At 40.5% G+C, this 24,484-nt stretch overlaps 1 protein-coding gene across 2 annotated transcripts in view; it reads left to right on the forward strand.

Annotated features, from left to right (window-relative positions):
* Positions 1 to 24,484, forward strand: part of sdk2a (sidekick cell adhesion molecule 2a) — a 438,915-nt gene that overhangs the window by 233,102 nt on the left and 181,329 nt on the right. For both annotated transcript variants that reach the window (XM_057817593.1, XM_057817594.1), the window contains exons 3-4: positions 16,616 to 16,775; positions 22,643 to 22,749. In XM_057817593.1, the coding sequence (XP_057673576.1) occupies positions 16,616 to 16,775; positions 22,643 to 22,749 (267 nt within the window). The remainder of the gene's footprint in view (positions 1 to 16,615; positions 16,776 to 22,642; positions 22,750 to 24,484) is intronic.

Raw genomic sequence — 24,484 nt, forward strand, 5'->3', positions numbered from 1 at the left:
TATATTAAACCCCTTCTTCATGTTTTCGTTTTAATAAAATTTGTAAAATTTTCAATCAAAAGTAGAGTTAATATAATAATAATAAGAATAAAAATAACAATAATAACAATAGAGTGACCAAAGTCTGAGTAAGTTTTATGTATATTTTGCATAGCTATTTTGATTGGGAATGCCAGTTCACTTTGCATTGTTTAACTGTGTGAGAATAGGGCCTCATTACTACAGACTGAAGTGATTTTCTTTTTGTGAACTTTTTTTTTTTTTTTGAGAGATAGGAATATTATTTTTTGTTGTGCTTTCAATAAATGATACTTATGTTTGTTGTGAAAGAGTTGCCGAAGCATATGCCAATAAACGGCGCAGTCCAAAGAACGCCTGTGTCCACTCGCCTTTATAACAAATATATAGCTGTACATATCTTACCCAAAATACAACAAGAGACACATAATTGCCCCTAAAAGAAAGAAAACTTACAAAAATATGCGTTGAGCATAAATAGAACAATGCAACAGCATAAACGTCTCACAACGACTAATTCTCGATGTTTCTCAGTGGCCTACTGCAATCCATTATGTATTTGAAAAGAAAAACTTAGTGCACAACATGTCAACATATTACAGCTTTTTCATTTAGAAACGACAGGAATTGTGTCTTATGAAAACACTATGCACATGTATGCATGCTAGTTGTTTAGCTGTAGCTATAGCTAACAACAGGCCAAATTAGGGCAAGGTGCATAGAGCAAACTCAAACATTATGCCCTTCCTTCTGATCGAGGCCACCCATGCCATTCTTCGACGTTTGGTAAGTTCAGATATGACCTTTCCTTTGCCTTTTCTCCATGTAAGGATCCAGAAAAAATTCAATTGGGTTCCGTCGAGCTGTACATTCTCATTTCTATTCGATCGGTTGTTGCAATTCTTTACTTCACTGTTTGTTTCCCGGGGTTCTGACACCGAATTTCCTGCTTCCAAAATGGCGATAGGGGCGGAAACCTCGCAAGTGCCACGTCATACGCCCGAGCCAAATATAGAAGGAATAACATTAGTATGGAACGGCGCTGCCCCCAGTGACGACCCCAGGGGGTGGCCAGGGGTGGCCACGGCCACCCCTATAAATTTGTTGGCCACCCCGCTTGCCAGTATATCATTAGATTGTTGTAGCATCAGTTATGCATTTCATCCCAAATGAATGCATTTATTTTGCTTTGTTAAATGTTGGGCTGTCAAATTTATCATGTTACGGGCGGTGATTAATTTTTTAAAATTAATCATGTTAAAATATTTATCGCAATTAACGCATTCGCTGTACGACTCATTCACACATTGCCGCAAACAGCCTACAATGGCGCCGTTTTACGTATATACAGAGATAAGAGGCAGAGTGGAGTAGATACAAGCATTCATTGGGGCCGTGCTTTTAATTGGCAAAAGCTTTGTCATCTCTCCCACGGCACCTATAAATATTGTGGGAAGCGACGTGGGGAAGTATGACAGGAGTTGATCTTTTTCTGAACACCCTGTAGTGTACCCAACGCAAAGAAGATATAGCATTTGCAGCCACCACACACAGTCATGGTTGCACCACTTCCCATTATGCATTTGGGCAGAACAGTTAAGTCGCTACATTATCATTTACTGAAAGTTCAACAAATACACTAGATGGCGATATTTAGTCACAATATACAAACTCACATTTATCCTTTAAGAATTACAAGTCTTTCTATCCGTGGATCCCTTTCACAGAAAGAATGTTAATAAAGTTAATGCCATCTTGTGGATTTATTGTTATAATAAACAAATACAGTACTTATGTACAGGATGTTGAATTGATATATTTGTCTTGTCTTATCTTTCCATTCCAACAATAATTTACAGAAAAATATGGCATATTTTAGAGATGGTTTGAATTGCGATTAATTACGATTAATTCATTTTAAAGCTGTGATTAACTCGATTAAAAATGTTAATCATTTGACAGCCCTAGTTAAATGTACACCTTATGCCTAATATATACATAACACAATAAAACAGAATTGTTGTGGAACTCAAAATGTTGAATGGACAGTAATGGACTAGGCACATTAAATCATTAGTAACATCAAATATTACACTATACACCAAAGTATATCAGTAGCCGTGTCCTTAAGTCTTTCTTAAGTTTTCCCCTGACCTTTTTACTGCAATAATGTAATGAAAACCTGAAATTATGGCTTTTAGTTTTGGCCACCCCAAGATTTTAAGTGGCCCCATCTGGCCACCCCTATGAAAAATTTCTGGAGGCGCCACTGGCTGCCCCCAAGTGGCCGGTGGCATTCTCTTCACTTTTAATGTCCATAAACGGCGTCATTGTAATCTGAGGCAATGCGTGAGCGGCTCATTCAATGCATGCGTTAATTGCGTCAAATATTTTAACGTGATTAATTTAAAAAATTGATTAACGCCCGTTAACGCGATAATTTTGACAGCCCTGGTTTTATCTCATTATCGGTATAAAGGACACCTGTCCACAATCTCAGTCAGTCACACTCCAAACTCCACTACGGCCAAGACCAAAGAGCTGTCAAAGGACACCAGAGACAAAATTGTAGACCTGCACCAGGCTGGGAAGACTGAATCTGCCAACCACAGTCCCAAAACATCACTGCTCTAGAGGAGCTCTGCATGGAGGAATGGGCCAAAATACCAGCAACAGTGTGTGAAAAGCTTGTGAAGAGTTACATAAAACGTTTGGCCTCCGTTATTGCCAACAAAGGGTACATAACAAAGTATTGAGCTGAACTTTTGGTATTGACCAAATACTTATTTTCCACCATGATTTACAAATAAAAATTCTTTAAAAATCAAAGAATGTGATCTTCTTTTTTTTTTTCCCCCCATTCTGTCTCTCATGGTTGAGGTTTACCCATGTTGACAATGACAGGCCTCTCTAATATTTTCAAGTGGGAGAACTTGCACAATTTGTGGTTAACTAAATACTTATTTGCCCACTGTATCTGTATAAGTTTCCAGAGCGCTCTGCTATGTAAACACATCCGCAATAACAGACGCTGCAGTTTTCGTGTTTACATATGCAAACCGGCAAATACGTATTGCCGGTGTGTCAATCAGCAGGTCACCAAAGCGATAAAAAGAGGGCGAAGAAGAGGATGATGAGGGTCAGACCACAGCAAAACTCATTAGAGCTTGCTGTACTTGAATCAAGAGTGTATAACATTCCTTTGCGGGATTGGCTATAAATGCTCTTCCAAGTTGAAATTGGTCACAGGAAGTGCGCCTCACCAGCGTCTGGAGATTCATCATTTACCATCTCGTGGCTTTTATTTGCCGGCTGGCGGGACTGTAAAACGACAAATGCTTCTGAATCGGGTAACCGCAGTGATTAGAGGGCGCTCAATTTCCGCCGTTTGCAACAAAGTAGTGTACAGATTGTAATACTCTAAATACAGTGTGTTGTGGATGGCGGACGCTTTTGTTGCTATTAGACGACATTATTTCGAACCTGCTGCATGGTTAAGTGTTGACATATGCCACTTTTACCACTGGGGAATATAGAGAAGAAATACACAGGCATTGAATGCATCACTCCATATGAGACATCTAAAAAACAACACTTAAGTATCCTGTGTTTTCTTGTCAGTATTTTGTCTGCGAGTGCAGCAAAAAGGAATGCTGCAGTTAAATGGAGAGTGTGAACTGTGGAGTATGACTTTTGTGTCTAGGGCTCAAGGAACTAGAAAATGCAATTTCTGGAGAAATTGCGTGGGGATACTTGGCTCTCTCGCCCATGAATTGCTTCCTGTAGATTTTCAGTAATTTGCTGTTAATTTTGGAGTATTTTTTGGGTGCTTTCCTTGTTAACTCATTGACAGCCAGTGACAGTGCAAGACCTGCCAATCAAAAGGGATTGGATGTCTAGTGACGTCAATGGAAGCTAATGAGTGTTGGAATTCGCCCCCCCGGCCAAGACGCACGGAAAACGGCAACAGCCGAACGAAGTGGTGCTCCGCTGCTTAACGCTTCTGTGCGCCCACCGGGAGGGCGGATACTTCCGCGCGTTCATCTCTGATGTTAACCCTTTGTACTGACTCCATGTTCCAAAGGTTTGAAGAAGACTCACCGAAAGAAGGTTGACAATTTATGGTCAAAAACCAAGGCAAAAACAGACGACGGCGGGACAATTCTGGATCCAAAACAAAGCTACATAGAAAATGTTTCCGAGCAGCAAATATGTGTTATCTCAGTGTCCAGTGTTTTTTAAAGGGGAACTTTGAAGTAAGGTTGGCCAACCATGTTTTTGTATAATATCAATGGCTAAACAATTATAAGCATATTGTCATTATTTTTTTTAACGCAACCCTTCCAGATTCTATGTTTAACCCATAGCAACGCCCTTGACAACGAAAATGCTTTTCTTCGGCAATCTTCGGAAATTACGTCACACCTAGACGTGCGAGGGAAGTCCACCATAGAACAGTATTGTGTGTTGCATTGCTTCTCGGTAAGATGCCACAGCAGTGTGTGGCGATGTTTTGTTCTCGCTCAAACGAAAAGTTGTATGAGTGGCCAAAGGATAGCAGGGCACGTAAATGGACATCTTTCGTTCGCACGAAGCGAATGAATTTCACGCCATCATCGAGTAGTGTTCTCTGCTGCAAACACTTCGAAGATGCCCGCTTCCTTAACCGGTCTGCTTATGATCAAGGATTTGCCAAAAAGTAAGTGTGATTTTTGGATAGATGACTGATGACTTTGTCAAAGCATAGCTGCCTACTGTTGTGGAATTGAACAGTATAAGCTATGAGAGCCGCTGACAGGTGACAGCTGAAAAATAGCATGTTGGTTTAGCGTAGCCATTGAGTCAATCTCACAGCGAATCAGCGAGCGCGCAGGTCATGCAGTGAAACATGGGAAATGTAGTCTCGGGACCAGGCCCGGAGTGACTAATCGGGAGCTTCTGGACGATTCCTAAAGAGACAAGGTTGTCAGCGCGTCGTGTGTTCGATACATTTGTAAACAAAAAGCTCATAACAAGACACTATGCACAATCCGTTTAAGAGACGCTGGAGTGGGAGGCGAGGAGGAGATCGGCGAGAAGCAAAACTTCGCGGTCGAATGTGGCGGCAGTCCGCTATTATTTTGTTTTCTTATTGTTGCCACAATAAAGTGGAGAAAGCCATCGAAGACTCATCTCCTTCTTTCCCCCCAACGTTTTTATATTATTATTTTATATGCACGAGAGCTGCCGGATCTGCCAAAATGAACATGAAGTCTGATTATTATTTTTTTTAACGATGTCATCAGATAGACAAAAACATAACCTTATGTGCAAATGCCTGCATCTTCAAGTCATAAAAATAATAACAGCCTATATCTTACCAATGTTGTAATCTCGATGGGTCTTGTATCCATTCCATGTCAGGTAGTCTAGGTACATTGTTTGCATTCTGATTAGCGTCTGGCTAATACATGTTAGATCCAACATAAAATTCCAAGCTCCTCTTCTTCCTCCAACTCTTCAAAAACTTGGATCTCCTCCCTTGCACTCGGTCTATCACTTATATCGCTGTTTGAATCATAGTTTGAAGGGCTTTGTATGGCGGCTGTATGTATGGAGCTGCCAACGCTGTTCCCGGTGTGACGTATCACTTCCGGGTTCGTCCCCTTTCAGGCTCGAACTTCGGAAACGCGATTATTTTGTCAAATATACAACATATAAATTATTTTTTCATGCTTTATTTGGTGGACAATGTTTAATTACTTTACTTGTGACCCTATTTGGCATGTGAAGAAATTAGTTCACACTACAGCTTTAAGTCCGTGGAGTAGGAGGCCGGGCCGAAGGTGTGTCCGGGTGTTGCTTTTGGGACCTTCCCTCTGTGGCCGGTTTTGGTTCGTGCGCGGATGGGACGTTGTTGCCACAGCGACCGACGCTGGTCTTGACGTCCCAAGCACCCGCTATCAACTTTGTTCACCGGGCTGGCGCTACTTGTTTTAGGACAAGGCGCGCTGGTCTTTGTCCTTGTTCGTTGTCGTAAGAACTGATCGCCAGAGTTTGTGCGTCAGTCTTGCTCGTGACGCACACGTTGGGCTTCTGTGATAAGATGGCTTTGTGTATCTATTCTGCTTCTTTAAACTATGGTGTGCTATTTATTTTATATTAGGTGTGTTAGAGTAGTGCAGTCCTACAGTAAGTATGAGAAATGATACTATTCCCTGATTATTTTATATTACGAGTGTTCGAGTAATGCAAACAGTTAGACGGCGCCTACGAGAAACGGTACCATTTTTTCATTTCCCCTCATGAGCTCCGATAAGGTGATTCACTTTACTGTGTCAAGGGCATGGAGTGAAGTCTGCCTAAACTATAGTTAGATGAATGTGTTAGACTAATGCAACAATTATATACGGTGTGTGCGAGAACGGTACCTATTCCTTTCAGTGCCCTATTATGAAGAGCAACAGGTGTTCCATGAGTTTTGTTGTTGTTGTTGTTGTGTTGCTCTTTTTCCGTTTTTCGCATTTTTCATGTTTTTTTTTTCAAAGGTGCACAATGTAGGATTGATGGCCAACAATGGCACACCAAGTAGATCAAAATATTAACTAGCACAAAATGCATGGGACAATTTGAAAAGTAGTCGAGTACAAAGTACAGATACCTGCTGTATAATGTAGTGAATTAAAAGTAAAATGTAACACTTTATATTTGTACTCAAGTAAAGTACAGGAACACAAAAATGTACTTAAGTACAGTAACAAAGTACTTTTACTACATTACATTCCACCACTGGTGGCTTGTGTGTATTTTGCTCTGAGTAATGCAGCAGAGCCGAGAACGAAAAGTAGTACAGTGGTACCTCTACATACGAAGTTAATCCGTTCCAAGACCCTGTTTGTAAGTCGAAATGGTCGTATGTCGAGCAGGATTTTCCCATAGGAATACATTATAATTCCATTAATTCGTTCCACAGCCCAAAAACTTTCACTAAATCCTTAAAAAATACTGCTGGTACTATTACAAATGGCAATTACACATAGCAAAACAAATAAATTATAAATCAAAATCGGAATAATAATAATAATAATTCCTGTATTAATGTAACGAATCGGGTTCTAATGTGGCGGACGTTTTTTGCTGACCCTGAACGCACCGCGGGGCTGACGTGCCAGAGACAGACCGGTGAGCTTGAGTTTCACTTTCACTTTGAATGTTTTCTTGAGAACACCGTCAATTGTGGCAGACAGAAGGTGTTTTTGTTTTGAATAAGTTGTGAAATAAATGATAAAAGCGTGGCGAAGTTGGCGATTTCTCTGGAGATGTTACCACAATAAGAATTGTCAGCTTAGCTTATAAAGACTGGCGAACGATGGTCGGAGGAGGACCGTGGAGATGTATTGTTGAGCCATTTCACGGATGCCCACCCTACGCTCATATTTTTCTGTCATTTGCATCTTCATTTAGAAGGTAAGCGTCAACCTTTTCCTTGTTTCACCACCTGTACCTACCTTTTCTGAAACCAGTGTTGATTTGTCACACAAGAAAATCCGCCGTGCATTCGTCTGCGGTGCTGCCATTGTCGTCGTATTTCGAGCATGTCGTCGGATGTAGAAAAAAATGGCGAGTCAAATTTTACGTCGGGTGTCGAAAAGTTCGTGTGTCGAAGCGATCGTATGTAGAGGTGCCACTGTATTTGGTATGTGGGAAAATGGATGTATGTGTATGTGGCCTTTTTATTTGTTATGTGGCATTTTTTTTTTTTTTTTTTTAGGATTTTGGTATGTAGAATTTTTATTTATGTGGCATTTTTGGGGGGATGTGGCACTTTTTTTTATATGTAGCATTTTTTGTAATGTGGCAAAATGGATTTTTGTATGTGGCATTTTTATTTGGTTGTTTTTTTGTATGTGGCAAAACGGATTTTGGTATGTGGCATTTTGATTTGGTATGTGGCATTTTTTTTTATTGTATGTGGCATTTTTATTTGGTATGTGGCATTTTTTTTTTTGGTATGTCGCATTTTTTTGGGGGGGGGTAGGTGGCATTTTATTTGGTATGAGGCATATTTTTGGTATGTGGCAAAATGGATTTTGGTATGTGGCATTTTTTGGGTGGGTATGTGGTTCTTTTTTTTGTTATGTGGCAAAGTGGATTTTGGTATTGGCATTTTTATGTGGTATGTGTCAAAATGGATTTTGGTATGTGGCATTCTGATTTGATATTTCGCTTTTTTATTTGGTATTTTTTTCTTTTTTGGTATGTGGCAAAATGTATTTTGGTATGTGGCATTTTTTGGTATGTGGCAAAATGGATTTTGGTATGTGGAATGTTTTTGGTATGTGGGAAAATGGATTTTAATGTGTGGCATTTTTATTATGTGGAAAAATAGATTTTGGTATGTGGCTTTTTTATTTTTTGGTATGTGGTACTTTTTTTGTTATGTGGCAACGTGGATTTTGGTATTGGCATTTTTATGTGATATGTGGCATTTTTTTGGTATGTGGGAAAATGGATTTTGGTATGTGGCATTTTGATTTGATATTTCAATTTTTTATTTGGTAATTTTTTCTTTTTTGGTATGTGGCAAAATGGATTTTGGTATGTGGCATTTTTTTTGTATGTGGGAAAATGAATTATGATATGTGGCATTTTTATTATGTGGGAAAATGGATTTTGGTATGTGGCATTTTTATTTGGTGGGGGCACTTTTTTTGTTATGTAGCAAAATGGATTTTGGTATGTGGCATTTTGATTTGGTATGTCGGATTTTGATTTGGTATGTCGCATTTCTTTTTTTGTCACATTGGCACATTGAACGCACCATTAGGAAAGTTGCACTGACACACCAACGCGGTGTTTAATTCAGACAAATGTCCCGAATATTCAAAGCGGTTGAAGATGTATGGACGGATTTATAGCGGAAGCCACGTTCGGTAATGCTTATTTTCGAATAGCACACCACATACCAAAATCCATTTTGCCACATACCAAATACCACTTTTCGTTCTCACTGTCCCTCAAAAATTGTATTGATGTTGTTTGTTTGTTTTGTTTTGTGATTTAACATAGCTTAACTCTTGGGCTGCAATTGGTCCAATCCATTTTAAATTGTATTTGAAAAATATATATTTTTTAAATGGATTGGATGTCTCTGGATCCATTGATAATTCTCTATCCGATTCTGTGTCAAATGCACAAAGGTACTGAATAGGTTTCGTGGGTCATGTCGTGCACTCAACCCAGATGTACACGTTAACCAGCTGACAGACTTTTGCAATGCCAATCAAGTATGAATACCACTGAGGTACATTGTTAATACCCAGCTCATGTTTCTCCTTGAACTGCGCTTCCTAATGGTGTGGCAGTTAAGTGCATATCGCACTCAGGTTTGGCGGGATTTATTCTGGAGACTTGATGGCCTCTGGCAGGAGCTGTAGCGTTATCTGATCTCTCCTTGCTGAGTGTTGCACGAGCGCAAACTGCAAATGACATCAGACAGACAGAAAGAGCTGCTTTCTGCCACTACCTGCTCATTAGGCTCAGAACCAAGGGGGCGTCTCCCGGAGACATCTTTTCTTTTCTCAACTTGCCAAACTAAGTCAATGCACCACAGCTAACACTCAAGGCTTTTTGGACTTCTTTTTGACGCTCGTACGTTCACAATTTCCTCGCGGGCCTTGTTTTCTTACGGCTTCCCTGAAGAGAACAAGGTTAGGCGCCGATGTGCGACATTCTACTTCTGCCGCGTGTGCTCATGAGGTCAACAGATGCCCTGGCTGAGCACGGGGAGTAATAGAGTCACTGAACCGGAGACGGAGTGTTTGCTGCTTCCTGATATTGAAGTCCAATTCTTTGGAGTCCTGGTGCTCTTTGTCTTGCATTATGGATGTGAAACTCGGACTTTAACGGGTGACCTTAGAGGAAGATTTGTTTGCTAGCAACTTCCTGAGGAAAATGCTCAGCTACCGATGGGAGGTCTGTGACAAAATATCGAAATGGTGATATATCGTGATACTTTGTATCCCAAAATGCCCCTCCCAAGAATCGAGATATCGTTTTGTAAAAGTGTCGCTGTTGGAGAAAAAAAATGAACCAACAAGTTGCTACCAATGACCTCCATTAGAGATTGTCCCCAGGTTACGACGGACTCTACTTATGTGATTTCGACTTTACGATGTCGGAGTCTGGTCCGCCATTTTGTCTCCACTCTTTAAAAAAAAAAAAATTTTAATGCACAAACAGTACCTAAATGTACCTCACAGTATCTTATTTTTTCTTTGTTTTATCAACATGAATTGTGCTGTCCTCACTAAACGTGAAATTGTTCAGCTTGATAGACAGAAAACAAAGCAATTGTGCCTTGAATCGTTTAATCCTAATTTGCCTAACAAAAGTCCGCTATCTTAAATGCTACTAATGCTAACGTGTTTACAATTCTCTTAGATAATCGCTCACACATAATGCCACAAATTCTAGCTCTAAACTTCATTACAAATGCATAAACAAACATATATTAGCTGAAACAACTTACAGCCTTATGTGGGCCAAAACAAAGTGCAGCTATCCTTTATCCATGTTAGACATCTGAGTGCTCCAGTATGGAAACATTATTGAACGACAGTCCAGCCAGACCCAACACTGCCACCAAAGGGCCTCCACGTTTAAACAAAATAAAATATCTCCGAAATTCGGGTTACGTCACCGGCGTACGAACGGAATTCGTTCGTAGCCCGGGGACTACCTGCAGTGTCTCTGTTCACTCAAAGGCTGCTATTTGACATCGCTAGACGCCCAGTCCATTTACACTGGAAAGGGCGTTCATTCAAAACCAGAGCGTTCTCAGCCAGTCTTTCCGTTTTTAGGGGAATTAACTGGTCCTTTCTGTTCATTTTAGGGCATTTACAGGTCGCGTCCTGTTGAGTTTGAGTCACTGTCTATTCATTTGGGGAGATTCCTAGAATCCCTTTCTGTTCTGTGACCCAAAATCAACACAAAGTAACCCAGAGATGCCCCAAAATCAACAGAAAGTGACTGAAAATCAACAGCAAATGACCTAAAATGCCCCAAAATAAAACAAAATAAAGCCATTGACCGCCATGTACGTCCAATCCATTTGAAATGCGAGGTATGGCAGTGAATGAACGAATTCCCTGCCACTCATCTCAGTTCAAACGGATTGAACGTCTACTAGTGATAAACCTGTAATACTGAAAGTAAAACACTTGACATAAAACAATTGGTGTTCAAACGTCCATCTAGTCTGATCAATATGTACATTTAGAAGACTAAATTAGCTTAATTTGCCTAACAAAACTCCTCTACACTAGCTTAAATTCTACGAATGCTAATATATTTACAATTCTCATAGCAAATCGCTCACACGCAACTCCACAAACTGGAGCTCTAAACTTAATTACAAATGCATACACAAACATATATTAGGTGAAACAACTTACAGCTTTATGTGGGCCAAACCAGCTATTTTTTATCCATGTCAGACGTCTGAGTCTGCTGCTCGGTCATACAAGACGACAATCCAGCCAGTTAGTTATTTTGAATTTCAAAAAGGGTTAAATTTAACTTATGCGGAAATTCGGGTTGCATCTACCTGTCCACTAAAGTCCTGTCCATGCAAATAATAAAAAAAGTGCTGCTGATTGACATATTTTATCTTGTGGGCAAAGCACTGATATAAATTGTGTCAATGACCTAACCTCTGAAGAAGGGGCAGACTGTAATGAATAAGTTTTCTTTATCAAAATGTTGTTGATAAATACAATCAACAAATAATAAGCACTCTTTCTTGTATGACAATTTACAGTTTGAATGAGCGCTTGTGTTGAAAGGAGACTCTAAGCTGTTATATGAATGGGTTTATGTGTGTGGTATTTTTATAAAAAGAAATGAGACAACCATCTACCAATAACTCAAGTGCCAGTATGCCTTTGCAAAACACAATACAAACGGACACATAAAACACTGATTAACATAATCGGTAACTAGCTTAGCGCTCCATGCTAATTAGAAACGTCTCATCAGGGGCTGGCTGGGTGGGGGCCGTGGCCCTGGGTTGGTACCCGCGTGGCGTCTCCACTCATCTGCGTTGCTGTGGCGTGTTTGGTGGAGCTCGCGTGCAGCTGCATGTGATTGGATGTGCTCGGGTGGTGGGTCCCAGTGCCAGGATTGGCGATGGGGTGGCGTTGGTTCGGTTGCCAACGGGCTTACACTCACAAGGGATTCACACGATTACTGGGTTTTAGCTCACAGAGCTGATTTGTGTAAACTCTACCCCTCCCAATCACGTCGCTTATAGACTCCCCCACCCCCCTCTTCTTCTTTCCCTGGTCATCAGCCCCCCCCCACATGGTGTCAACCCGGAAGTACATCTAGCTGACGATAGAACCAACATATTCATAGTTAGTGTAGGCGTTCCATGTATTTCTTGTTGTTGTTTTTCTTTTCTTTTCTTCTGTTCCCCCATAACCCCTTCTTGTTTGCTGCTTTGTCTTAATAAACGAGGTATGTTGAATGATCACAAGTTGAGTATGCCATACTCTCAATGTGAAACATTAAAACTAGGGCTGTCAAAATTATCGCCTTACCTGGCGGTAATTAATTTTTTAGATTAATCACGTTAAAATATTTGACGCAATTAACTCAAATGCCCCGCTCAAACAGATTAAAATGACAGCACAGTGCAATGCCAACGTGTTACTTTTGGAGTTTTGTCGCCCTCTGCTGGCGCTTGGGTGCGTCTGATTTTATGGGCTTAAATACCCATGCGCATTGTGTAATTATTGACATCAACAATGGCGGGCTACTAGTTTATTTTTTGATTGAAATTTTTACAAATTTTATTAAAACGAAAACATTAAGAGGGGTTTTAGTATAACATTTCTATAGCTTATACTAACATTAATCTTTTAAGAACTACAAGTCTTTCTATCCATGGATCACTTTAACAGAATGTTAATACTGTACAGTACTTATGTATTGTATGTTGAATGTATATATCCATCTTGTGTCTTATCTTTCCATTCCAACAATAATTTACAGAAAAATATGGCATATATTTTATAGATGGTTTGAATTGTGATTAATTGTGATTAATTACGATTAATTAATTTTTAAGCTGTAATTAACGCGATTAAAATTTTTAATCGTCTGACAGCCCTAATTAAAACTGTTCAGACCAACCGGACACTTACACTTCCATTCTCCGTGTCAAATAGCTGAACAGTTCAGGTTAAAAAAATGAATAAAAAATTAGAAACGTTTCATCAACAAACAATACAAACAGTACAATTGGCTTCATTTACTCACCTCTTAACAACACGAAAGACAATCGAACTCTCGACACTTTGTAAAGTTATTGATTCCGAAACCCAATTAAAGTGTAGCAGATAGGGTTGCCAACAGTCCCGGATTGGGTGGGACAACCCAAAATTTAGGAAATTCCGATTGGTACTGGCTGTACTAATCAGAACTTCCTAAATGTACCTCGCAATCCAGGACTCTTACCAATCATATTCGCAGACTAGCAGCAAACTCTCTCTCTCTTGCCCTAATCACTGGTGTGCCTCACATTACACACAGACTCAAATGGGACTGCTCATAGCTGCCGGCAAAAATCGATTATCAAATTCGTTGGCTACTAATTTATTAATCGATTAGTTGTTGCAGCCTTACTTGAGTAATATTTTTGACTACTCTACCCACCTCTGATTGTGAGATCATCGTTATCGTGAGCCTTGTATCGTATGGTGAGGTACTCAGAGGTTCCCACCCCTTGTCCGTAGTACACAGCGCCCATCTTAGATGGCCGACAAGTCGAAGTACAGGCTGATCAGGAGATTGTATCCTTAAAAAAATCTCATAAACTCTAGTGTGAAAGCAGCATTTCTGACATGTCCATATTTTTCAAGAGCTGCAAACAGGGTCTGAATGCAGTTTCCCGTAGGGGATTGTTTGGGGCCATTTGTGTGCATGAATGACTGCCGGTGCGACACCCGGAGGTGCACATTCATTCTTATTTACAGTTGCAATCAGGTTCAATTTTCGGTACCGGTGTTCCGGCTCAGTGAGGCTGCCCTCACGCACCCACAATTCCACCGCACCGTCCTCTGCTTTCACCGCCATAAATCTTTAGGCGCTAACTTCTTTGTGGAGGTTTCCAGCAATCGGCGCAAACAGGCGCGCCTCGGAGACGTGTCCCACTATTTGTTCGGGGTCCAATTAGCGGGCGCGCACCCTGCGACCAAATACCGGCGCGATCAGGTCGGTGTCGCCCGTGGCTGGCGGAGCAGACGGATCGATACGTCTGATCAAGCCTTTTTCATCAAGTGAAATGAAAGCGCTTCGTCTTCACCTTAAAGCCGGTGTGTGCGTGTTTGTGAGGAAGGGGGCCCATATAATGTGCCTGCATTAGGGAACTATAAAGATAAATAACCGCAGGAGCAAAGCATAAGTCATCCTGTCAGAGAAAGAGGTTTTAAAACTGGGAAACTTTGTGTTTTTGCTCAGCAGTCTGCACCACTTCAATCCCTTACAGACACATGCCTGCATCTGCTTTATACCCTTGCAGGGGATATTTTAGGATTATTAGTGTTAAAATAGATTGGATGTTGCACATGGAATTTAGGAAATAAAATGATTGGTTACATTGGAATGTAATTGTTTTTGTTGCAAAACAATGGACTTTGCGGAGTATTTTGGTGCGAAAATCAGGTAAGACAAAGAGTTCGAATGGGAGTAGAATACAGTGCAGTGATGCCTCGTTACTTAGGGCTTCAAACTTTGAGCCCTCAGTCCATCATGGATTTTTTTTCGATAAAAACAAAAACTATTTTATTCAAAATGTTCAAGTGAACCTCAGACTTAAAGACATAGGGTCTAATATGCCACAGTTGTTCTCTTTTACTAAAATATTTACTAAAATATTTCATTAGAAACACATATGTTTTTGCCATTGATGATGACGCGGTTAGGCTGGACTGGGAGAATAGCTGCGCTAGTTAGCAAGAAAGCTAGTATGACAAAATCATACCAGTCGTCAGACTGGTATGATTTTGTCACATTCTGCTGCTGAGAGTGTTTTGTTAGAGATGTGGGATGAGTTCCTAACATCGTGCATGCATTCAATCCCAGCTCATTAGCGGTGTCTTTAAACCGATCCTAGGCAGCTTGCCGAGATATTGACTTGCTGCCATTTGACAATTTGTATGTCCCTTCGTTGCGAGTTGCATCATTGCCTTGTTTTTTTTTTTTCGTTTGTCTGCCTCTCCCCGCGGTTTTCCTTTGGGTTTTTTTAAAATTATTTTTTTATCCCGACCTACTGTCACGGACACTTTTTGTGTCTCCCTTATCGTGATTGTGTGTATTTTTTCGTGGGGTGGCGTGGCTCAGTGGAAGGTGGAAAAGCGCTATATAAGTATAACACCATATTTTTTTGTATGTGTTCAAAAAACCCTTTTACGCAACCCATATGTTATTGTTGTCTGCGTTCTATCTGAAAGTGTGCCTTTCTTTTCAGTTGCCCTTTCAGGTTTTCCGCACAGACAACTTATTTTTCACCCTTGTCTCATTGTTCGCATGCTGTCCTCAATAAAATATGAAAAACCATAAATTTTCCGGTGGTTTTAGTTAAACCAGACAGTTTTTACATCTGTGTGATTTTGAGAAAGATCAGATCACATTTGATGGTGATTTTATGCAGAAATGTGAGAAATTTCAAAAGGTTCAGATACTTTTTCATACCACTGTACAAGTTACTTCCTGTTGATTTTGAGTCACTACCTATTCATTTGGGGACATTCTCGAGTCTTCATTTTCTGTAGTGCAAAATCAGCAGGAAGTGACCTGGAAATGCCCCCAAAAGAAAAAAGAGGCGACCGAAAATCAACAGGAAATGACGTGAAATGCCCCTAAATAAACTTGATACCTGGCTGCCACTGACGGTCATAGAAGTCTTATCTGTTTGAAGTGGGACGACAGCTAGTGATAAACCACCACCCCTAATACTGCGATTGAATCAAGAATTTAGCCTGAGAGATGATTGGCTGGATTGTCAAACCCAGAATACAGAATTAGTAACTTTTCATACATCATGTATGGCTCTCATTTTTGGTCATATCATGCCAAAAATAGATGTATTTCAGAACGTCCGTGTCCAAATGATGGTGTAGAATTTGGTGTTAATCCAAATTAGAATTGCTGGGCCTTGGCGATGGTCTCGCGCTCGACCGAGTGCTATTCAACTTTTTCATTATATTCCCAGCTTTTCCGCTTCCTCTTGCCAAAGTCCTCGCACGGACGGCATGCGCTTCATTTACACTTCCATCCGCTGTGCGCAAATTGCCCTCCGTTGCCTCTTCGGCCTGAACATATCCATTAGAAATAAAAGAATAAGCCGCTTTTTTTTTTTCATTTTGCTGTAACAACTTATTCCGCAAGCCTTCTGGCTGCTCCTCTGGTGACCTTCAAGGTCTCAATCGGGGGGGGAAAGATGGAAATAACTCACTCGGAGAGACCTCATTTCCAGAGAACGGTGCAATTGTGTTGGGGTTACTAAATTGACCGAACGCTTCCTTAACCTGTGCCCGCTCTGTGTGTCTGGTAGATGACGTGCCGCCTTATTTCAAAATGGAGCCACCTCAAATCCAGGTTCACCTGGAGGGCAACCGCCTGGTCCTCACCTGCATGGCGGAAGGCAGCTGGCCACTGGAGTTCAAGTGGATCTACAACGGAACGGAGCTCACGCGATTTTCCTTGGAATACAGGTGAGGAAAACCCAGCTCATTTATGACTCACTTGGTGTCGATGCACACCTTCCTGCAGCGGTATTTTAGTGCACTGTAACCAGAGGTAGATAGTAACACATTACATTTACATTTACTTAAAAATGTACTTCTTAGAGTAGTTTTACCACATAATACTTTTTATTTTTACTTGAGTAGATTTCTGAAGAAGAAACACTACTCCAATACTTTGGGCTACACGAGTCGTTACATTTTTCCACATATTGACTTTATTTTTGCCAAAGGTGCTGACAGTAGCGCTACCAGTTTCACCAATGAGATGTCGCAACAATAAACACATGATCCATTATACCATTCAGAGGTACCAATGTTTTTTCTCCTCTAGTGGGCATTCATGCTCTTTGAACGGGTAATGGTTCATTTTTTTCTGGACTAAATTTGATGATTTTTGTGTCATCTTTTTGGCATAATACGGTCATACATAGACTTCATAATGATATTGATGGAACACGGGGCCTGCATTGTTGGAGTGGCCGTCAAAGCTAACCATGTGGAATCGCAGACAAAGAGCTTTTTTTGTTGAAAATTCTTGTGAATAAATGCTTAAATCCCTGAATTCTTGATAGATATGGACGCAAAACAGTCTCAATTCTTGTTTGAAAAACAAACAAAAAAACATGCAGTTAGCATTTATTTTACGTAAATATGACGAAGTACGATGCTAGTCTGTTAGTCAATGTGGCGTCCACCTTATGTAATCGGAGCTTTTCCGGTGAAAAATCATGTGAATAAATGCTTAAATCCCTGAATTCTTTATAGATATGAATGTAAAACGGTCTCAATTCTTGGTTAAAAGAAAAAAAAAAAGCCCCTCGTAGTATCTGAACCTTTTGGAATTTCTCACATTTCTGCATAAAATCACCATCAAATGTGACTGATCTTTGTAAAACTCACACAGATGAAAATACAGCGTCAGCTTTAACTAAAACCCCCCAAAAATGTATAGGTTTTCATGTTTTAATGAGGATAGCATGCAAACAATGACACAAGGGAGAAAAATAAATAAGTCAACACCTCCCTAAGATGACTTAAAGAGCAATTGAAACCATTTTTTACAAAACATTTTCAGCCAAGTGTGTGCCCAATCACTGATGACTGGTTTAAAGTTACCCTGCCCACTATAAAACACACACCTGGTAAAAAAAAAAATGTCTCGACGTGCATCATGGCTCGGTCAAAAGAGCTGTCTGAAGACCTGCGATCAAGGATTGTTGATTTGTATAAAGCCGGGAAAGTATACAAAACCATCTCTAAAAGTCTGGATGTTCATCAATCGACAGTCAGAGAAGTTGTCTACAAATGGAGAGAGTTTGTCACTGTTGCTTCTCTGCCAAGGAGTGGCAGTCCACCAAAGATGACGCCAAGAGTTCAGCACAGAATACTTCGAAAGGTTAAAAAAACAAACAAAAAAAAACTAGAGTGTCTGCTAAAGACTTACAGAAATCACTGGCACAGTCCAATATCTCCATGCACACATCAACTACATGTAAAACTGGTCAAGCATAGTGTTCATGGGAGGACTCCATGGAGGAAGCCACTGCTGTCTAGGAAAAGCATTGTTGCTCGTTTAATGTTCGCAAAAAGGCATTTGGACACTCCACAGAAGTATTGGCAAAATATTTTGTGGACTGATGAAACCAAAATTGAATTGTTTTGGAGTTACACACATGTCCTGTGTAGAGGAAAAAGTGGAACAGCTCACCAACATCAACACCTCATCTCCACCGTGAAGCATGGTGGAGGGAGCATCATGATTTGGGGCTGTTTTCCTCCCTCAGGGCATGGACAACTTGCAATCATTAATGGTAGAATGAATTCAAAAGTTTATCAGGATGTTTTGCAGGAAACCTTGAGGTCGTGTCTCAGACAGTTGAAGCTAAAAAGAGGACTGATGCTACAACAAGACAATGATCCAAAACACAAAAGTAAATCAACATCAGAATGGTTTCAGAAAAACAAAATACATGTTCTGGAGTGGCCAAGTCCAGACTTGAACCTCATTGAGATGCTGTGGCATGACCTAAAGACAGCGATTCATGCCAGACATCCCAGGAATTTGACTGAACTAAAGCAGTTTTGTTGAGAAAAATCAGTTCAGAGACTTATTTTTCCCCCTCCTGTCATTGTTTGTATACTATCCCCATTAAGATATTTAAACCTATAAATGTTTGGGTGGTTTTAGTTAAAGCAGACACTGTTTTTTCATCTGTGTGATTTTAACAAAGATCAGATCGCATTTGATGGTGATTCTATGCAGAAATGTGAGAAATTTGAAAATGTTCATATGTTTTTTCATCCCACTGTATATGTTAAGTCCACGACCGCTAATTTTGGTCTCGGTTTGATGTCGGTCGTACGGCTCTTTTCTTCTTCTCATTAGAATTTTTAATTAGTTTGTCTCTAGTAGATGTCCAATCCACTTGAAATGGGAGGGCTAGCAGCGGATGAACGTTCATTTATATGGCACCAGCATTTAATCTTAACTAATGGCTCCGTTTGAAAGCTCAGGTCTTGTTTCGCCCCTGAGACCTCAAATCTTGCTTTCAGAGCATTGGAAATGTATTCCTATTTGTATCTTTCATCACATTCAACATGCATGAGATGTTTCCTCTCCCTCTGCAACAATCACAAAAAACATCTTTATTTTTCTTTTCACGGTAAATCGCATAGCGCCGACGTGCCGCTGTGCTCGGTCAGCAGTACGAATCTGTTTCACTGGCCAACGGGTTCTTGTTTTTAGATTGTTTTTCATCAAATTGTGCTCAAGAGAATGAATCATCACATATAAAAAAAAATGCAAAATAATGATATAGAGCAACTTTTCTCAGAAGACATATTTGCAAATATACATATTTACATATATACACTCACCGGCCACTTTATTAGATACACCATGCTAGTAACGGGTTGGACCCCCTTTTGCCTTCAGAACTGCCTCAATTCTTCGTGGCACAGATTCAACAAAGTGCTGGAAGCATTCCTCACAGAGTTTGGTCCATATTGACATGATGGCATCACACAGTTGGTGCAGATTTGTCGGCTGCACATCCATGATGCGAATCTCCCTTTCCACCACATCCAAAAGATGCTTTATTGGATTGAGATCTGGTGACTGTGGAGGCCATTTGAGTACAGTGAAGTAATTGTCATGTTCAAGAAACCAGTCTGAGATGATTCCAGCTTTATGACATGGCGCATTATCCTGCTGAAAGTAGCCATCAGAAGTTGGGTACATTATGGTCATAAAGGGATGGACATGGTCAGCAACAATACTCAGGTAGGCTGTGGCGTTCCAACGATGCTCAATTAGTACCAAGGGGCCCAAAGAGTGCCAAGAAAATATTCCCCACATAATTACACCACCACCACCACCAGCCTGAACCGTTGATACTAGGCAGGATGGATCCATGCTTTCATGTTTTTGACGCCAAATTCTGACCCTACAATCCAAATGTCGCAGCAGAAATCGAGACTCATCAGACCAGGCAAAGTTTTTCCAATCTTCAATTGTTCAATTTCGATGAGCTTGTGCAAATTGTAGCCTCAGTTTCATGTTCTTAGCTGAAAGGAGTGGCACCCGGCGTGGTCTTCTGCTGCTGTAGCCCGTCTGCCTCAAAGTTCGATGTACTGTGCGTTCAGAGATGCTCTTCTGCCTACCTTGGTTGTAACGGGTGGTTATTTGAGTCACTGTTGCCTTTCTATCAGCTCGAACCAGTCTGGCCATTCTCCTCTGACCTCTGGCATCAACAAGGCATTTCCGCCCACAGAACTGCTGCTCACTGGATATTTTTGCTTTTTCGGACCATTCTCTGTAAACCCTAGAGATGGTTGTGCGTGAAAATCCCAGTAGATCAGCAGTTTCTGAAATACTCAGACCAACCATTTAGCTCCAAAGCACAAAGCTGAAAATCCATTTTAAAGCAATAAAACTGGCCACTGAAGGGCAGTAGCGCATTTGGTAAGAACCGCAACCTGATTCAAAGGCAACGAACGGTCGGGGCGCCGGCGGAAGACGACCGAATGGCGTCCAGGATGCCAGGTGACCGAGCAGAACGACCGGGACCACCAGTGCAGCGGACAATGCCATTGAGTCTGTGCTACTCGCAGAGCAGACCCCGCAGACACTCAAAAAAAAATCCATCTTCATGAGACCGGCGGCGATGAAGGAAAAGTTTACCTGGCTGTCGCGGCCACAACAACGTCATCTCTCAGTTAGTTATGTATAAATAAATTGTTCCTTTGCAATCAAAAACTCTATTTGTCTTGTTGTTTGTTATTTTGTAAAAGGAAAACATTATTCAGATGTTTGGAATGTAACTAAAGCAAACATAGCTGTGTTAAAGTCAAAGTTATGTTTAAAATGTATGCTTTCACAAAAAGCTAAATTTCCCGTTTTTTTTCAGTTGGAAAATTGCTCAAACTAAGCTGTTTTCTAATGCTGATTTTTAAAGAATGGAAAAAGATATGAACTTTTTTCCCTGCTGAAAGAAGAGAGTCTAATCTTTCTTTTGGTGGGTTCCATGTAGAGATGCACAATAATATCGGTCACCGATAATTATCGGCCGATAATGGCAATTATGACGTCACACAGATAATCCAGATAAAACAAAATTCAACCGATAATGCAATCCCATAATTATATACTTGATTTAGCCTCCAAATATGCGCAATCAACAGTTTTGTCCAATTCTGTTAGTTTTAAGGAGGTGTTTTTGCAGTGTAGTAATGTGATATATGTTGGGAATGGCTTACTTTTAAAGGCATTTTTGTGAAACTTGGGTGTTTACTCTCTAAGTAATTGTTGCCAAAAGCTTACCATTACACAATGTCATTGCCATTGTTTAGAAGTTGGAATTTACTACTTGTTCACATTTGATGTGGAAAAAAATAGCACTACATTACATTTTTGCACAGTAACATTTGATCTTTGTATACTTTAAAATTTTACATACTGTACAAATTTGAATAGAATTATCGGCGTGACATTAGCGGTTATCGGGTGGAAGGGACAGGAAATTATTGCTTATCGATATCGGTTGAAAAATGTATTATCGTGCATCACTAGTTCCATGTTTATATAGCAATAGAACAGAATTTTCAATGGCCTTGCAAAATCAGTCAAAATCCAGTAAAACGGCCGGGAGCGAAGGGGGTTGCATCTGTGAAAATGGCTGGGAGTGAATCAGTTAATCTGTATCGTATATGCCAAATGTGTAGTTGTAATTTTTCGGAATTTTTGTTCATGTAACAACAAATACAGGAAGTACAAAGTGATGATTTTTCCAAAATTAAGTTTACCGCATGGAAGGGCACGATTCCTAACCCTTTCGGCCCCTGTCTTATTTTGATTCCCTCCATTTTGTGCTCCTCGCCGTTTGTCTTGGCGATCACGTGGCTCAGAATTGGCGGCCAACCTCTCTGCTTGTTATTCCACCCCAGCCCTGATCAAAGGAGCCAACTGGAATCCATCTAATCAGACCACCGCCATCACGCTGAATTGCATCAAAAGGGGTAACGATGGGAGTTGCTGGACTAAAATCAACGATGCCCAGTGTGACCAGTGCAAAGCAATTAAAAAGCCGAGTCGGTGACGAGGTCACGAAAACATGACTTACGCGCTTAAAGATGTGCGTACTGGGTTCGGAGCTGAATCGCCGCTCTGTGTTTGCTATATAATGCATGTGCCCTGGATTCACTCAGCATCTTGGATGCGGAGGATCATCGCCGCTCATGATAAATGTGACTGTCAATCGGGATGATGTTGATGGATGAGTGGCACTCGGTTGCGTGATATGGTATAACTCTATGATGTATTGTATTGCGTGCAGATACCTCATCCCCTCACTGGACCGATCCCATGCCGGTCACTACCGCTGCATCGTAAGGAACCGAGTGGGGGCCATCATGCAATGCAGCACGGAAGTCAGGGTCGCATGTAAGTAAGACTTTACTTTTGACTGCGTTGGATGTTCTAGACGTCAAATCTTTCTCAACTGTGAAGGCTTGCATGGACTAAACATGTTTCACTGCCATTGACGGCGATAGACGTTGAATCCATTTTGACTGGAAGGGTGGCTAGCAACTGCACGATCGCTGCTCTTGGTCAAAATGGATTGGACGTCTATCGCCGTCAATAGCAGCTAATAAATTAATCCTTGAAAATAAATGCATTTTAAAGATTTTTTTTACACCTCCCACTTAACAAATTGATAGTAGAAAAAAGTTTTCACAACCCTGCTTTAAATGATTAATCGATTAGCTCGCGATTGGTCAATTAACGTTATTTTCGGACTATAAGTCGCATTTTTTTCATAGTTTGGCTGGAGGTGCGACTTATAGACCCTACCCACGTGACGTCACAACTCCTTCCTCCTGACTGGTGCCGCCCAATTGTCCGTCAACACATCATGTTTCCCTGTTACGGCTACGTACATTCCTCCTATTTACGACGTGTTTTTCTGCTCGTTAACATTAATAATCAAAATGGTGAAGGCGTGTGTGGCGGTCGGTTGCAATAACAGAGAAGATAGACGGAGAAGACGGAGAGACTTGAAGTTCTACCGGATTCCGAGAGACCCGGAGAGAAGAGAGCGAGATGGGCTGCTGCAATTCGACGAGAAAACTGGGCTCCAAACGATTACCACAGATTATGTAGTTGTCATTTTATATCTGGTAAGATGCATTTAATATATATTTAGAGGGTTTTGGGCTGACAACCACAATTAAGATCATTGCTAGGCTAATCGCCGACAACATACACGTATGTATGTAGTGAGAGTGCTATCGCTAAACCATATAAACATTAAAAGCCCTAACTCCATTGACAAACGACATGAAATACATTAGACTTGACAGTGGATGTTAGCAATAACAAAAGATTTTGAATTGAAAATTTCGTAACTCACCTTTCCAAGCACAAGATAGATTCCTGCCGAATTTTCGTGGACGAGGACCTGTTTCACCCAACCAGCAACAAAGTATTTATAAGCCTCCAAGCTCTTAAAGTTGTTCAAACTTTCGTGAGAATAGGCTGATTTTGTGTGGACAAGATAGTTGTACATATCAGGGTAGCTAGCAGATGTCAGGCAAATACGGCGGAGACAGCGGGTCGAAAAACATCCATTTAGGCATCAAATATGGATCTGGCGAATGGATAAACTGAAGCTTTTCCACATAACGCCTTTTATGCAACGCATCAAGTGAGTTTACGGCATCCGAAAGCACCGGGTCTTCCATGAAATGCATTATAAATTGCTCGATCAATTGAGACCATTGATAATACAGACACAAAATGACGGACAAGGGGGTGGAACCATACAGCGAGCACGTGATTTTGTGACGTCGGTGGGTAGGGTCTATACTCAGGAGCGACTTATGTTTGAAATTATTAACACATTATGATCCAATCACGTCATTTTCAAAGTATCGGAATCGGCAAAAAGATATCGGCCATGCCTTTTTAAAATATATATATATATATATATATATATATATATATATATATATATATTTTTTTTTTTATTAAATCATTTTCTAATTGTATTTAACGTAACAGACATAATATGTTACACTCATCCAGAGTCTTTAGTTTAGGTTTTTAAAGTTAATTGAGTTAAAGGTAATTAAGTTTTTAAAAATGTATCACGTTAAAATATTCAACGCAATTAATG

This window comes from Corythoichthys intestinalis, chromosome 16 (assembly GCF_030265065.1).
Source record: "Corythoichthys intestinalis isolate RoL2023-P3 chromosome 16, ASM3026506v1, whole genome shotgun sequence".
Lineage (NCBI taxonomy): Eukaryota > Metazoa > Chordata > Actinopteri > Syngnathiformes > Syngnathidae > Corythoichthys > Corythoichthys intestinalis.